At 49.4% G+C, this 15,608-nt stretch overlaps 1 protein-coding gene across 2 annotated transcripts in view; it reads left to right on the top strand.

Annotated features, from left to right (window-relative positions):
• Nucleotides 1-15,608, top strand: part of PAPPA2 (pappalysin 2) — a 90,227-nt gene that overhangs the window by 36,209 nt on the left and 38,410 nt on the right. Inside the window, exons 6-13 of one of the 2 annotated variants that reach the window (XM_064664143.1) lie at nt 911-1,032; nt 2,502-2,994; nt 3,558-3,686; nt 4,664-4,755; nt 5,033-5,226; nt 6,335-6,472; nt 9,948-10,083; nt 10,300-10,519. In XM_064664143.1, coding sequence (XP_064520213.1) covers nt 911-1,032; nt 2,502-2,994; nt 3,558-3,686; nt 4,664-4,755; nt 5,033-5,226; nt 6,335-6,472; nt 9,948-10,083; nt 10,300-10,519 — 1,524 coding nt within the window. Of the gene's footprint in view, nt 1-907; nt 1,033-2,501; nt 2,995-3,557; nt 3,687-4,663; nt 4,756-5,032; nt 5,227-6,334; nt 6,473-9,947; nt 10,084-10,299; nt 10,520-15,608 lie in introns of both variants that reach the window. The other variant, XM_064664142.1, reaches the window with a different exon arrangement.

Below are 15,608 nucleotides of genomic sequence, written 5' to 3' on the forward strand. Positions count from 1 at the left end.
GGTGGTGGGACCACTTTTTTTTGTTTTCTTATAGGACCATTAGCACATACTAAAGAGCTCTTGAATTTGTTTTGAAGCTGTTTCACAAGGCTGTCTCTTGTAATTAAAAGGCAAGTGCTGTTTGATGGCAGCTGGGACACTCCTGGGTCAGTGTTTGCTGCCTTTTCAAAGAGCTGATGCTCTCCACAATGGGCCTTTTGCTCAGGGATAACAAGGGCACATGCATATCACCCCAGGCATGAGGGGCTCTGAGTACTGGGTGGTCTCTAGTGATCCAAACAAATTGCTTTGGTGGGGAATTAAGTGGTTTGGAAGCAGGAAAACATGACTCTAGAAGGGAGGCACTGGGTCCTTCGACCGTCCTGAGTTCTCGTTTATAACTGGTTCAGCAGCTGATCTATGGTGAGGGGTCTGCATCCCCTGAGATGAACTGGTCAAGGAAAGAGGCTGAGGCTGCTCTCATCACAGAAAAATGCCTTTTTCTTTCCTGGAGAGCACAGTGGGACAACCTTTAATTGACATATTTGTGACTGATTTGTATTACAGTAGTGCTGAAAACCTGACTCCGGGTTTAGCAGAGACAGCCCCAAGAGCACCCACCCAACTCCAGAGGCACTGCCCTGGGAAGTGTGGGATCTCTTAGTTCTGATTGGTGAGTGGGGGACGGGTTATTCATCCCAGACTACACAGTGAGCATGGAGAAGAGGAGGGATTAAATCCAGCCTGCTATGGCCACTCTTATTTCCCTGTCTTTGAAGAAGTTTATTCCAAGCCAGGATGACATGCCCAGGGGTTCTCTGAGAGCTTAGCTTTGCTTTTCCAAGTTCCCATCTGATCCCACCTGGACAAAGGTGGATGGAAAATTGACTGGTCATGATTAGACATGCCAGTGTGTGTCTCCTGTCAGCAGGGAGCAGGACACGCTCTGTGACAGCTGTGCAGAGGATGGCACCTTCCGTCAGTATGTGCACGAGGCCTCTTCCCCTCGGGTCTGCGACTCCTCCGGCTACTGGACCCCAGAAGAAGCAGAAGGTAATTTTCTCCCCTCTTTTCCTCTCTGTGAATCCCCAGACAGAGGTGAGATCCTGTTGGGACAAGAAAAAGAATCTCTTTTTGTTTTAGAGAATCAGTTGTCTTCCCTCTGTGGGGGCTCTGTAGTGCGGGAAGGACATCTTGGTGCCCAGGAGATACCTGGAAATGGCCAGCTGGCTTTGGACAAACAACTGACACCCCAATATCAACCCAAATAATTGTTCAGACAGGTGTTCTTGAGAGATACTGGCCAAAAGGAGGGGCATTTCACTGAAATAAGCCTTAAAACATAGATCTTGGGACCTCATTCAAAACCTCAGGGGCTTTGGTGCAGCTTTGTCCAAGGAGAGCAAGAGAGGCTCTGTGCTGATCCCACTGAGTCTCTGCTGAGCCCTGGGCAGTCTGAGTTGGATGCCATTCCTTCCTGGCAAGGTGAACAGCAGCAGGGTGTTACAACTTCTGCTGAGATCCAGATATTGGTTTAGAGACCCACCTTGTGGGCATGGTGGTGACTGTCAAGGTCACACAGCTGTCACAGGAACTGTTGGGCTTTTCATGCTGCCCGAACTCCTCCAAGAGCAAGGCAGAGGAGGCAGGAGACCAGGTGAAATGATCCTGTGGGCTGTGTGTGGTGCATGTGCTGCTGTTGATCCTCTGGCTCCCCGTGCTTCTGTTTGTTCTGTGCATCTGCAGTAAACCTGTGTTTGTTCTGGTGAAAAAGAGAGGTTTTATGGTTTCTTAGAAACTTTTAGACTTGTATTAAGTGGATGCAGGCTTTGAATTGGTGCTGGGCCCTAAGAAATGCTTCCAATGGTTAATGAAGACCAGGGTATTTTTACTACAGGAGAATATCATGCTTTCTGAGTCTGAAAGCCCAACACTACATATCTTTTGCTGGGTGCTAATCCACCATCGGTGGAGGCAGGCTGGGGGGTCTGAGGTCAGCCTGGGCACTGTTCTGGAGGTGTTGGTGGGAGAACAGCCTTCCAGACCTGCTTCCCTGCTTTGGACCTGGTCTGTCCCTGTCTGTGACTTGTTTCCAGCATGTGCCTGTGGAAAGCTTCAGTCTCTGCTCTACCTGGAGCATTCAGGTGCCCTTGGCAAGCTTTCTACACCCATGAGACTACAGGAGGCAAGAAGCCTCATGTCCCCCAGCTGTGTCCAGGCTGTCCCTAGAGCCTGACACTGCTCCAGCTGCAGCGTGGATACCGCTGTCCCTGTTTGAGAGGGCTGCGAGACACCAGATGCACCAAGCCTTGTGCTTGTAAGCATGTACCCAGGAGCTGGGAGACCAGTGGTGCTTATTGCTTTCCAGGATGTTAGGGCAGATGCCACCAGCTCTGGGACGTGACCATAGTAGGTGTGAAGAGATGTGTAAGCACCTACAGAGAGGATTGTGCCTTTGGGTCCTCTGTGAGGTCAGCTGTCCCCTGCTTCTCACCAGCCTCCTCCTTGTTGCTTCTGCCCAGGCCCCCCAGATGTGGATCAGCCCTGTGGGCCCAGCCTGCAGGCCTGGAGTCCAGAGCTCCACCTGTCTGACATGAACATGACAGTGCCGTGTCCCCAGCCCGACGGCTGCATCCTGGAGCTCCGCTTCCTGCACCCCGTCTACCCCGACTCCCTCACCCTCTGGACCACTTACCTCTCCACGGGCTCTCCCAAGGCGCTGTCTGACATTGAAATCCTGACAGAGCAGGGGGAGTCCATCCACCTGGGCCCCCTGGACACCTTCTGCGATGTCCCCTTTACCGTGAAGCTCAACATCCCCAAAAAGATGTCCGGAGTCAAAATCTACACCTTTGACGAGAGGATGGAGATCGACACAGCCCTGCTGACCTCCATGCCCCACAGCTCCCTCTGCTCCTCCTGCAGGCTGGTGCAGTACCGGCTCCTGCGCGACCCCCCGTTTGCAGGCGGGTCCCCCGCTGCCCCCGTGCAGCTGCATCGCCAGTTCATCGACACGTGAGTGATGAGCCTGCTCCATCCTGGGCTCAGGGTGTGGCTGGGACAGGTCTGATGGCCTCAGGTCCCACCTCTTTAAATCCCTGGAGGGTTTTGCTTGTGTTTTGGGATTCTTTTTTTTCCCCCCTTCTCTGGGGATTACCACATCCAGTGATATTGAGGAAGCGTGTCGCAGACCCACCATGGCCCTTGCCCATGAGCCCAGGCTAACTAGAAGCAGCTTGTTCAACCCAGAAACATTTTCCCCAACAATACAATCACTAAAATTACATTTTCCCCATCAATACAACCAGTAAAATGACCTTTTCCACAACAATACAACCAATAAAATGATTGCTCGAGATAATGTCACTTCTCCCCAGCTCAGACCCCTGAGAAACAGGCAGCAGACCCCTCTGCATGACCTGGAAGAGACCCTCTTCCCACAGTCTCTGCCTCTGGCAGAGTATGAAGACACATGTCCTACTGTGATGCTGCATGGACACGCACATGGTATCTGGAGTTGTGGTGAGCAAATCTGTTGCAGATGTTGCTGTTCCCTCAAGTTGTCTCTGTCCCTGCAGGGAAGTCACACCTGGGCACGTGTACCACTACCAGGTGCAGGTAGTCTCTGGGACAACCTTAGGAGAAGCCTCCCCACCGCTTGTCCATGTCCACGGAGCACCCTACTGTGGGGATGGGAAGGTGACCACGTAAGTCAAGCTCTCAGTGGAGGTTCTTTAAAGCTGCCAGGTTGTCCTGCCCCAGAGGGAAGCAGCGGGTTGGTCCTCCACCCATGGGTCCTTGGCTGAAGGTGCTGCACTGAATCCCTGCAGCAGACTGGGTTGCAGAGCTTGTGTTTCGTAAAAGGCTGTGTGCACTGGGGATGGTGTTTTTGAGGGGTCCAACCTGAACATCCTCAGTGCTTGACTGCAGTGCTTGAATTTTGGCCCGTCTGAGTGAACTGTCACAGAGGATCTGCCTTTGGAACTGGGCAGTATAACTTCCTACACAGGGCACAGGGTGATGGCCCTGCAGAAGTAAGTTCTGCCACAAGCACAGTCCCACACAGTGTGGGATCTTTAGAGAGCTGTCTGCTCACTGCTCAGAGACCCCAAATGATGAGGGATGCACCATTTCTACACTGAGAGACTCCAGTCCTCTGCCTGGGGGTTAATTATGCCAAATTTCCATATATAGCTTTTTCAGACTTTAACTTCCAGGTTATTCAGAATCACTTTCCTTTGAAAACAGTTTTCTTAGCAGTGTGAGAAAAGGGAGAGGAACCTTCTCTCCTTTCTCCTGCCTCTCCTTTTCCAGCTCCCACTGAAACACCAGTTCTGTCTCAGAACCTCCCATCCTCTCCAACACTTGCTTACTCCAGCAACAAGCCTTCCTGATGCTTGGTTCTCTACTTCTTCTGTTCTCCCAATAGTTCTTGCCTCAAGTGTTATAGGAAAGTCACAATATGGTCATGCCTTCTCCCATATGCTGTGATTCAACCTCTCTTTATCACCTGGCAAGATGTTTTCTTTTTTCTACCTTATTCCACATATATACCTTATTCCACATTCCTCTTTTCCCTGCTTCTGCAGAATTGGAATCCAGTATGGGATCCTCACTCATGACTGGGCAGAAGCACAGGAGTGTTGAGTGAAAGAGGGTGTTAATACATCTGTTGTCCCCTTAGGAGCCTGGGGGAGGAATGTGATGATGGGGACTTGCTGGATGGAGATGGCTGTTCCAGGAAGTGTAAAAAGGAAAAAGGCTTCAACTGTGTTGGTGAGTCCAAGTGGATTGAGACAGAGTTCCAAATGGATTGACTTCTTTTGAGGCAGGAGTCAAACCTGTACGTTATTCACCCTGCTTCTTAGAGCAGAGGGTGATGCACCTCATCTCCACAAAGCCTGGGTTTGCAGTTGGACTGATCCACAGATCTTGTCAGGCCCTTGTGGTGGGAAAACCCCAGGCTAAACAGCCAGCAAAACTCCTGTAACAGGAGGAGGTGTGTGTGCCTGGAGCCTGGTTTGTGAACAGCTCCTCCCTGTTCTTCCTGCAGGGGAACCAAGCCTGTGCTACGTGCATGATGGGGACGGTGTGTGTGAGCCTTTCGAGAGGACAAGCAGCATCCTGGACTGTGGTCCCTACACTCCTGATGGATACCTGGATCTGTGGGCAGTGAGAGCCTATGCCTCCCATCAGGATGTGAAGTCCTGCCCTGCTTCCTTGGTCACTGGAGAGCCTGTTGTGAAGGTGAGTGAAGGCATGGTCAAAAAAAGTGTTTTCTAGCAAAGCCCATCCTGAGGTCACTGCTGCAAGAGCGCAAACAAAACCTTCAAAGCGGCTCTGGAAGCTTTAATTGATTACAATATTCCCACACAGGGACCCAGTGGATGACCTGGGCATTTCTCACACCCCTCCTTCATCAGTCCCTAAGCCCAGGAACTGCAGTTCATGGAGGGGTGTTTCATCAAGACAGGGAGCACCTCCCCTGTAACCACCCCCATCCCACCAGCCAAGTGCACAACTTGGAGCATGTGACTTGTCCCACTGGTGGCTTTAAAAAAAAAAATCCTGTAAGTCTGATACCTTATAAGGTCAGGGCCTGAAAGCGTGAAATCACGCACACATCAGCATCTGTACTGCTCTCAAGCCCTCTGATCTGAAGCCAAGGAAAAATCAATGGGAGAGTTCCCATCTTTCATATGGGCTTTGGAGCAGAGCCTGGAGGGGATTTCGCCTGATTGGCATTAACGTGGTGTGTAATGTTCTTTCCTAGCAGGCTGAAGAAGGGCAAGAAATATGTAAAGAGATTGTATTTAGTCCTTTATACGTGTGTTTCTACTGACGCGATGTAAGGAACAGTGATGAGAACCTGCAGTGTGATTAAGTTTTCCAGATGTACATGTCTAATGAGATGCTTTGGGCTCCAGTGTCTGCTTCTCTATAATGACACATGTGTCTCCAAGGTTTTGTCTGCCAGGCCTATGGGAATGTCTGGAATACCTTGGTATTCAGGCAAATTAATCACACCATTGTATCTTCAGCACAGCCAAAATCAGGATGCTCTGGTCCTACCTACCAGTTCACAGCTTGGCTCATTATTTCTTACTCGGTCCCACAGACACCGTGAGGTGCTTAAACAGCATGTTTACAGCACTCCAAAATGTCAAGGGCCTCCTGTGCACATGTGTGGGCAGTGAGGTGTCCCTTAGGAAATCACATCCTAACTCTCTTCATGCTAGAAACCACCTTGGGATCCTTCTCAATGGTTGTTGAGTCTTCCCTGGGGTTCTGTAGGTGCTGTTTTTCTCTCTCTTGCCTTGTAACTTTCTGAGTTGAAATAAATCTCTCATTTCAGGTATGTAAATCCCACCTTCACGATGTGCCAAAGGACCTTTTGCAGGCTGCTTGGTTCCCATGTGCTCCCAGCCAAGAGAATGCTCAGGATCCAGATGAGGAAAAGACACCGTTGGGTGATGAGGGAGTTTGGCTCAAGGTAAGTGAGGATGTGTGATCAGGCACAGAGGATTTTTTTGTCTTTATCCAGCACTTTGGTGACAAACCCCATCCTTTTCTGTCTTGTAGGAGCTACAGCAACCTTAAAAAATACTCAGATAGGCCTCTTTGCAAAAGCCAAATGCCTGTGCATGGGTTTTTTGTAGTTGCCTCCTTCTCACTGTGAACAGCAGACCCATCCTGGGGCAGATTGCCAGGAGAAGGACAGTGCATGAAACCAAAATCCCACAGAAATGCCTCGAGGCTGAGAAACAATTTGCTCCTGTCTCTCTCCCCTGCATTCAAGCAGTGCTTTAACACCTGCAAAAGGAGGGCACAGGTTGTGTTTCAAGTCCTTGTTGCCTTTGTCCCCCATGGCTGTGAAGAGCAGCAGAGGGTATGTGGATATGCTCTGTCATCCTGAGGGGTCCAGCTGTGGCACACAGGTCCTTCTGATAACTCCAGACCAAAGGTGACACTTCTGTGCCCCAAGGTGCTGGTCCTACAGCCCAACAGGGGCTCAGGGGCTACCTGGGGAGCTGGAGGCTGCCTCTGGGAGGATCAAACCTCTCTGTCCCAATAAGCAAAGGAGCAGGACAGAGGAAAACTGAGGGTTAGGCCAACAGCACTTTTACAGCATTGGGTTTCTGACCACAGGCACAGCTTAGAGGTTTTGTGGCTGCTGCCTGGTGTTTCTGAAAAGCCAGGCTCTGGCATGGTGCTCCCTCTGCAGTCTGAGACACATCTTGCCCTGCTTTGTTCGAGGTCCTCTAGAGAGGACTCTTCCCAAAACTCTCAGATGACTTGGCGAATCATCAGACCTGAGTCAGTAAACATGGGTATCGCTCTGAGGTCCTCTGTCTCTCCAAAAAAACTTCCTTTAACCTTTCTTTTACTTTTCCCTCTCTTCCTTGTCTGTGTGTTCACAACCCACTTTCTGGCTTCAGTGTCTGGCCATGACAGATGTGCCTCCTTTCTTCCTTTGCTAGTGAGAAAGCAGCAGTCCTCCCCCTCTGCCCTACCTAGATGAAAGCTTGCTTTCCACTTCTCACCAGGGGTTAAAGCGTGTTCCAGTTTTATTGGAGCTTGTGGTCAGTTCTCTTCCTCTATGGATGTTTATATTAAAGACTTTCATTACTGGTTCTCCGTGCTCTCTCTAGGAGTGCTATTATTTTCCGCCCATAAAATTATTTATGGACTAGTAATAAATATGCCCTTTTTCTCTCTTTTTTTTTCTTTTTTTTTTCTTCTTTTTAATGGAGTTGGCCTGATTGGTAACATATTGGGTTAGGAAAGACAGCTTTTTGTTGACAATTTGCCTAGCACAGCTGCCTGCCCGGGCAGGAATGGTGCTGTTGTTGCACATGTGTACCCACGTGCACGTGGTGTTTTGTGGCCACCGACTCCCATGGTCATTTTAAAGCTGTTGCACCTGTGTCACCCAGGTCAGAGCTGCACCACAAAACTCACTGGACGGTAGGAATTGCTTCCTGCAGTGTTTCTCAAGAGGTGGCACCAATGAGCAAGGGAAAGGCTGGGTCCAAGAATCATAGAATGGTTCGGGTTGGGAGGGAACTTAAAAGGCCCTCTAGATCAAACCCCACCTTCCGCTAGACTGGGTTGCTCAGAGCCCCATCCAGCCTGACCTTGAATGTTTCCAGGGATCCACAGCTGCTCTGGGCAACCTGTACCAGTGTTTTACCATGCCTACTGCCATGCTGGGAACAAGTGGTGTGTGTGTCTGTGCCACCTAACGAAGCTTCTGCCAGGCCCTGTGGGTTTGTCTGCAGGTGGGAATTGTTATGATTCACAGATATCCAGCCATGCTTTGTTCTCAGTTTTTAATATGTCTGATGAGGAGAGACATCAAAATCACTTGTAAGCAAGTCAGGATGTGTAACATGCAGGAAATGAAACAGAAAGGGGCAGAGGGAGGGAGGAAAATTAAGAAAATAGCCTGCTGTGGCCAAGCACATAATAGGTATTGAAAAGGATTGGGATGATAATCAAGTCAGCTACTGTTCTAGTCTAACTTGGGGCCAGCGTCCTTCACTCTCATGTAGATGCACTGTAGGAAGAGAAAGACTAAACTCTCCACCTTAAGCTGTGTAGTCCAGGGAAAGCCTCACCTGACCTCTCCAACCATCTCTCCCCCCTGAGGAACCACACTTGGAGGAGGAGGTGGTTGGGTTAAAACAGGCTGGCTCCCTGGGACTTTCCAGCTGTAGCTCTGTCCTAGGGTGCTCCTTGGAGCTGGCTGTGAGCACTACTAACTCTTCCTGCTTTCTTTTCCTCTCTTCTTCCTTTCCTGTTTCTTTTCCTTCCTTCCTCTGCTTGTCTCACTGAGATAGGCAGTGGGGATATACCAAATAAAAGTGTTTGAGCCCTCGGGTCCACTCCGTGCAGCCAGGCCAGGTCTGCAGGAGAGCAAGCCCTGGCTCAGGGAGCAAGTAGACAGCAGTGGGGACTCACTCATGGGGCGTTTGCTGCCGAGCACCTTGAGACCCCTGGGCTGAAGCCCAAGGTTTTCTCCTGTTCCCGTGAGTGAGCAATGCCTGACGTGGCACAAAGCCCCCAAGGCTGGGCTGCCACCACAAATGGCGTGGTTGTCCCCTCCACTCCCACAGCTGGCTCCTTGGGCTGTGCCTGGCCAGCCAGGACTTGTCCTCTTCCCAAATACACCTTTGCCTTGGATTTGTGAGCTTCCTCCATGCCAGTGCTCAACACAAACACTCTATTGGGCGGATCTCGATCAAGACGCATCTCTGCACTGGGTGGGGGGGTACCAGGGTGGGGGAGGAAAACATTTCTGTCTTCTTACTCCCCAAGAACGCCTGCCCTGCCATGATTGATGCCACGAGTCTCCCAGCTGCCTCCTGTAGCCTTCGGGGCTGCAGGCAAGTGGCGAGTTGTCGGCTCTCCTCGCAGGCAGGGCTTCTTCCCACAAATCTTTCTGCGTGTTGGCTGGCGGACAGTTTGCAGTTGCTGTGGGTACTGGGGACATTCTTTGGGCTTGTTTTGGGGTTTTTTGGGTTTTTTTTACTGGAAACGTTTTGGAGGCAGGGCTGGTAGCTGTGTGCTCTGGGTGCCTCACTGGCCTGGCCTGCACTGTGTGGGGTGGGAGTTGAAACCTGGTGAAGAAAGGGCAGAAAAAGGGTCACCCAGGTGTTGCTCAGTTTTAAGAGCAGCAAATGTGGGTGTTGTGAAGATGCTATAAATTTATGGCAAGGTGGGACTGATAGATAGGGAGAAGACTAGTAAAAGGGAGAAGGGGAATTAGGAGGGAAAGGGCCACTTTCTACTCCCTTCCTTCCTTTCTCTCTTTCCACCCACTTGCAGCCCTGCACCTCTGCAGTCTCTGACCCCTTACTCCTGCTCTCTCACCATGTTCCGTCTTTCTCTCTCCCTTACACATAAGGGATCAGAAAAGCTGTGTTTGTGCCTGCTCTCAGGGTCTCTCCTGCCCTCCTTCCCAGGTTTGCTTTGAGAGACCTGCAGTGCCCACCTCCCTCCTGCTCTTCCTGGCCTCCTCCGGCACTGTCCCAAGCCAGCAGCGCAAGCCAATGGTCACTGTCCAGCTGACTGACACAGACGGATGGAACCGCTCTCTGGGTGAGCTACCTGTGGGCTGTGACACCGAGAGGGACACCTGGAGCCCCCACTACAGCTGTGATCTCTCACTGAGTTCGGTGCTGTCATCCCTTGTCCCCACCTGTGGCATTTTCTGCCTCCCACGCCGGTCTGTGGGGATGCGGGGCAGGAGCACATGAGGTAAATCAAAAGCAAAGCCCTGGGGCTGAGCCAGTAGCTTCTTTGACCATCTCGCAGGGACGTACGAGCTGTCGTGCCAGCACAACCCACTCGTCGTCAACGTGTCCCGTGGCCAGGAGGACTCATCCCACCCAGTTGCTTCGGTGCTTCTCAACTTCTCCTCCCCTCTCGTGGGCGTTGCAGCTGTGGCCTTGCGGACCCCAGCTCAGCCTGGCTCCTCTGGCCCCACCACCTGCCTCCTGCAGCACGAGGAGGGCTGTGGCCAGCAGTGCTACAGGTATGGTCTCCTCAGGGCACATCCCAGTGGGCACCCCGGGTTACCTCTCTCCTCTGGGGATTTGTGCTTGAGTTCTGGGGGTTTTATCTTCTCGTTGACTATTTTGTGACTATTCTCAGGTGGCTTTTGAGGGTTTTTTGGAAGTTCTGAGGTAACGAGTCTTGATTTGCTTATCTCTCTGGGGGGAAAGGCACAAAAACAGATTTTGTGCATGGTTTGTGCATCTGCACAAAACTGTATTAAAGGACTGTTTCCTGGTGGGAACAGCAAGCTCCCTCAGCTAAGAAGTTATCACTGAGGGTTGTTGCTAAAGCTGAAGTGTTGACTTCTTCACCATGTGTTTTACAAGCTCCATCTCCATCCGTCCCAAGCTCCCCCACGCTGTGGAAGGTGGAGATGAAGCTCTCCCCCTCCTCTCTGTGCTCACTCCTGGCCTATCCCAGGCTCCTCGCCAAGTCTCACGCTGTCCCCGTCATAACTCGGCGATAACACTAATAGTGGCAATCAGCACTTGAATTTATTGATTTATTATTATGTCTGCCTTCATAAGGCAGCAAGCGAGAGTCAGTGTTTGCAGAAGGGGCACCGCTCTCCTAGCGGGTTGTGCTGGTGAAAGGATGGGGAAGGACTGGTGTCCAAAATAGACTAAATAAACAAGGCAGTAGGATTGTGCCGAGCAGAAGTACAGACCCAAGGAAGAGCAAAGGGCTGGTGCTCAGCCTGTGTCCTAGAGGGGTGGCAGGGCTGACGACAGCCAGACCTGCCAAGTCTGGCTTTGCTTTTGGATCCCAGGCTCCCTGAAGTTACACGCATGTGCTGATCCAGGGCTCCAGCTCAGCCAGTTACTCAACCCGCACCGCTGGGAATACTGGTCTTTGAGTCAAGCTTTGCTGGAATTGTGGGGGTGTTAAGCATGGAAGGGGTTTGACCAGGGTCATCACATCACTGCTACTGTTGTATTTCTCCTGCTGATGGCCCTGGATGGATGAACGTCCCTGATAACAAATCAGTGTGCGTGTGTTTGTCTAAAAGCCTGTGGGATTGTGGTACAGTTGATTTATGTACAGTTCTGGAAGCCATGAAGTTGCTTTTTACTTTCTCTGTCTCTTTTTTTTTTTTTTTTTTTTTTTTTTTTACTATTTTTTCTTTTTTAAGTGCATGTGTGATTTATAAAGAAACATAAATCTTAGTGAGTCAGCATGTAAATATTATTCTCAGCCTTACATTAAAGGATCAGCGTCCACCTGAAATGCAGTACGTTTCCTCCTGGTAACTGTTACAGTTATGTACCCACATGCTTCTAAGACCCCAGCCAACTGATGTGGTTTTTCAATTACATTTTCTCATCCCTTAAAATAATTCTGCATTCTCGTTGCTTGAGAGCCTCCCCCTCCCCCTCAGAAGTGACTGCAAGGAGGAACAGACTGACTGGACCCAGCTGAGCCTTGACTAGGGGTGGGGAGATGCTCATATAGGGGCAAATAGAGTGGAAAATAGATGTTTTTCTCTTAAAAGTCTCATTATATCTGAAGCACAAGCCAGTCCCCATATCACCAAGACACACTGAGTAGTGTACTGTCCCCTTTGCATGGGCACAGCAGGATCCTCATGTCTCCTCTTCCCTTCCCTGCAATCCCACGGGCTCCCCATGGCCTTAGCTTAGCAGCAATATGCTGAATTGCAGGATACACACGTGCCCTTAGCAAATACTCAGAGTAAATCAGATTTGTAGAGTTTTCAGAGTAGGAAATGCTATTCATGGTATTGATTTTCTGGACTTAAAGGCTTGAATATTTAGAGATTTTAGGCTTACAGCTTCCAGTAGCCACACTAATAATAAGGGATCTTCCTCTGTTAAGTCAGGAAACATCCAAGTATCCCCCCCTTATTATATTTTTTTAAATCTGTTACATCTCCAAAATAGCATAGCAGTATTTTTACTTTTAAGGGCTAACAATTCATTTCATATAAAGCAGGAGGACTCTGGGAGAGAAGAAAATCCTCTATAAAAGTCCAGGAATAGAAAGTCTTCAGAGGTTGAGAGACATTCAACTGCAAAAGATCACAGAAGGTCCGTGTTCCTCCTGCACAGGCTCGAACTGGCCATTTGCACGTGCCCAGCCTCACATACACAGTACGTGCATGTGAGTGCTTTCCTAAAATAACCCGGGAAAGGGACAGTAACAAAAGCAAAAAAGAAATGAGGTTTCCTGACTTCGGCCTAGAAATGCTCCATTGCCAAAATAATAAATACATGACAGCTTAGTATTTCTGTAGCATCTCTCATCTTGAAGGATCTCGCAGTGCTTCGCAGGCTGGGGAAAACATCGAGGTCGTGTTTGTGCTGATGAAACGCAGCCCTCTCCAGGTCAGGGTGCAGCAGGCGTTTGGTGCTGGAAAAGTGCATCCTTGTTTTGAAGCAAGAGTTGCCTTCTGCTTTTGTAACCACTCGAGGTGCTGAAGGTTGGCAGAAAACTTGCAGGCCAGAGCAGTGGTGTCCACCCATCCCACCTCGTTGCTATCACCAGGAACCCCTCTCTGCTGTCTCTGTCAGCAGATCAGGGGTCATCTTTGCTTTCTGTTCCCAACCTTAAAAAGTCAGGCAGAAATCAGACTTTTAACAAGTTTCCACCCAGAAGACTCAAACTCTCTCAGCTTTCATCTTTTTCTTTGCGTTTTCAAACTGAGCCACAGGGCCTCCTGTTTTCCTTGGTACAGGCTATACCCTGAACCAGGGGAACATATTTCATTTCCTCTGTTATGTTTATTTTTAACTTGGTTTTATTTTTAATGTGTTTTCTTTTTTGTTAGCATATGCTGGGAAGGGCCTGGGTGAGTTCACAGGAAAGGTGCTACAGGCAGCGATCTGTGTTTGTGTTTCCTGTGTAGTGCCACCCCCCAAAAGTGGCTGTAAGGTGTCAAGGGGAGTCTGGTTTGGATTCCTTTTGTATAGAAAGTGGATGTCAGGGAGAGAAAATCAGATGGAGGAGGAGGTTGTTTACTTACTGTCAATTTGTAAACTTCACTCAGCAAAGAGGGCTGTTTCCCAAACAGGTTTTATTTGTTTTGTTTTCTTTCTTCCAGGCACCAAATTATGCAGGGTCAGTTTACAAACTGCATCTGTGCTGTTGTGAAGATTTACGGGGACCCTGGGTAGAGATGCTGGGGTCTTATTTCATAGAACTGTAAAATGGTTTGGGTTGGAAGGGACCTTAAAGATCACGATTCTTTCCTTCTGGCCTAGAGTGCCCCGTGGATGGAGTAACCATCCCTGGAGGGATTTAAAAGACATGTAAATGTGGCACCTGGGGACATAGCTTTGTGGTGACCTTGGCAGTGCTGGGTTAATGGTTAGACTTGACCTTCGAGGGCTTCTCCAACCTAAATGATTGTATGATTCTGGGGTCCTGCTGATCTCCTTTCCTGCAGCATGGGATCACCTCAGCCTTTGCCTCTGCCACGGGGACCTCTAAAGGTGCTTCTCCTTCAGCATCAAAGCCTGTTGATCTCTGGCACTTTTCTTGTGGGTCCCTGACTGGCTGATGGGCAGCAGTGCCCAAGGCTCTGCTGTAGGACTTGATCATTCACTTCAATTGGTGGCTTCAGTGTCCAGATGGAAGGTGTCAGGGACCATCTTCATGGAGCAGCCACTCCATTTGCTCTCTGCAGCCTATTCAGCTTATTGAGTTTAATGCTTTGTATATGGTTTTTTTTTATGATGCTCAAGATATCTTCTGCCTTTCCCTGAGACTAGCCAGTCTCGCCTAGGAAAAATATCTCCCAACACAAGTTTTTCACCAGTTTGATCTCGAGTCAAATACAGGAGCTGTGAAACAGCGTGCTTGGTGTCACCTCATGGAAAGGGTCACCCAGTTCTATAATCTTGTTCCAAGCAGGGCCAACCCCTGATACATCGAGGGAAGGTGGATTACAACACAGAGCATTTGTGTGAGGTGCAAGGCAGCTTTCCTTTCTGACCTTGGCTCCTGGTGATACCCTGGAGCTTGATCTTGATTCCTTATTCTCTTACCAGTATGGATCTTATGTGAATCATACAAAGCCCTCTGTCCTTCCTGTGTCCCATGAAGAAGGAACAAGAACTGGGAACCCCTGAGGTTTGCCTGCAGAACCCTTGGTGTACCACTACAGGCAGCCTCCCCTGTTCTGCCCTGCCTTTCCTAATGCCATACAGGCACAGGGATTTTTCACAGGAACTGGATTAAACTCATCTTTCAGAAAGTTCTCTTATCTCCTGTCACAAGCTGCAGGAGGTCATGAGTCCACCATTTCCCCTGCTGAGCTGTTCTCATACCCAGTAACCCTCTCTGCTGAGAAGGTGCCTCTGATTTCAAGATGAAAGGTGTTGCTTTTGCTCCATCCTTCTCAGAAAGGTCTCAATGCCTCCTGCCACAGATGACTTTTCTGTGTGTATGTGTCTGTACAGAACCGTCAGATCCTCTCACTGTCTCCTCTCTGTCGTGATAAATATTTTTTTCCTCCTTAAATCTTACAGCATAAGTCTTGCAGCTTAGCTATGGCTTCTGATGGCAGCCCCCCTTTTGAAATCTTTCTGCTATTTCTATGTCTTTCATGGTGGTGGATGTGGATTAGAAGTGAATTCCTATGGGCAAGCTGAGAAAATGAGGTGCAGTGTGTTCCTATGGGGATTGGATATGGATAAAGGTGTTCTTTAGGTATAGTCTGTCCTGGATCATGTTGGGAAGCTGACTAGACCAAACCTGACATCTCATTCAACCTCCCTTTCTGTTCTTCTATACATCTATTTTGGTGTAGCAAACAACAACAACAACAAAAAAAGATGGAAATGAACTATCTGGAAATATATTGAGTTGGTTTACTCTTGCTTCTTTTTTTTCCCTTGTGGCTGCAGAGGGGCCAACAGGTCATTCGATGTGTTCCTGATGCCTTTTCCCTGTCTCTGAGGCAGACAGTGGATGACTCACAGGGATGTTATTTTTTTTGCCAAGTTTCTTTGGGAGTCACGTACAGAAGCAAACACCTTTTCTTGGGATGGCAACCTCAGTGCAGATCGTAATCAAGAGGCATCAGCACCGTTGGGTCTGTACAC

Source organism: Pseudopipra pipra, chromosome 9 (genome assembly GCF_036250125.1).
Source record: "Pseudopipra pipra isolate bDixPip1 chromosome 9, bDixPip1.hap1, whole genome shotgun sequence".
NCBI lineage: Eukaryota > Metazoa > Chordata > Aves > Passeriformes > Pipridae > Pseudopipra > Pseudopipra pipra.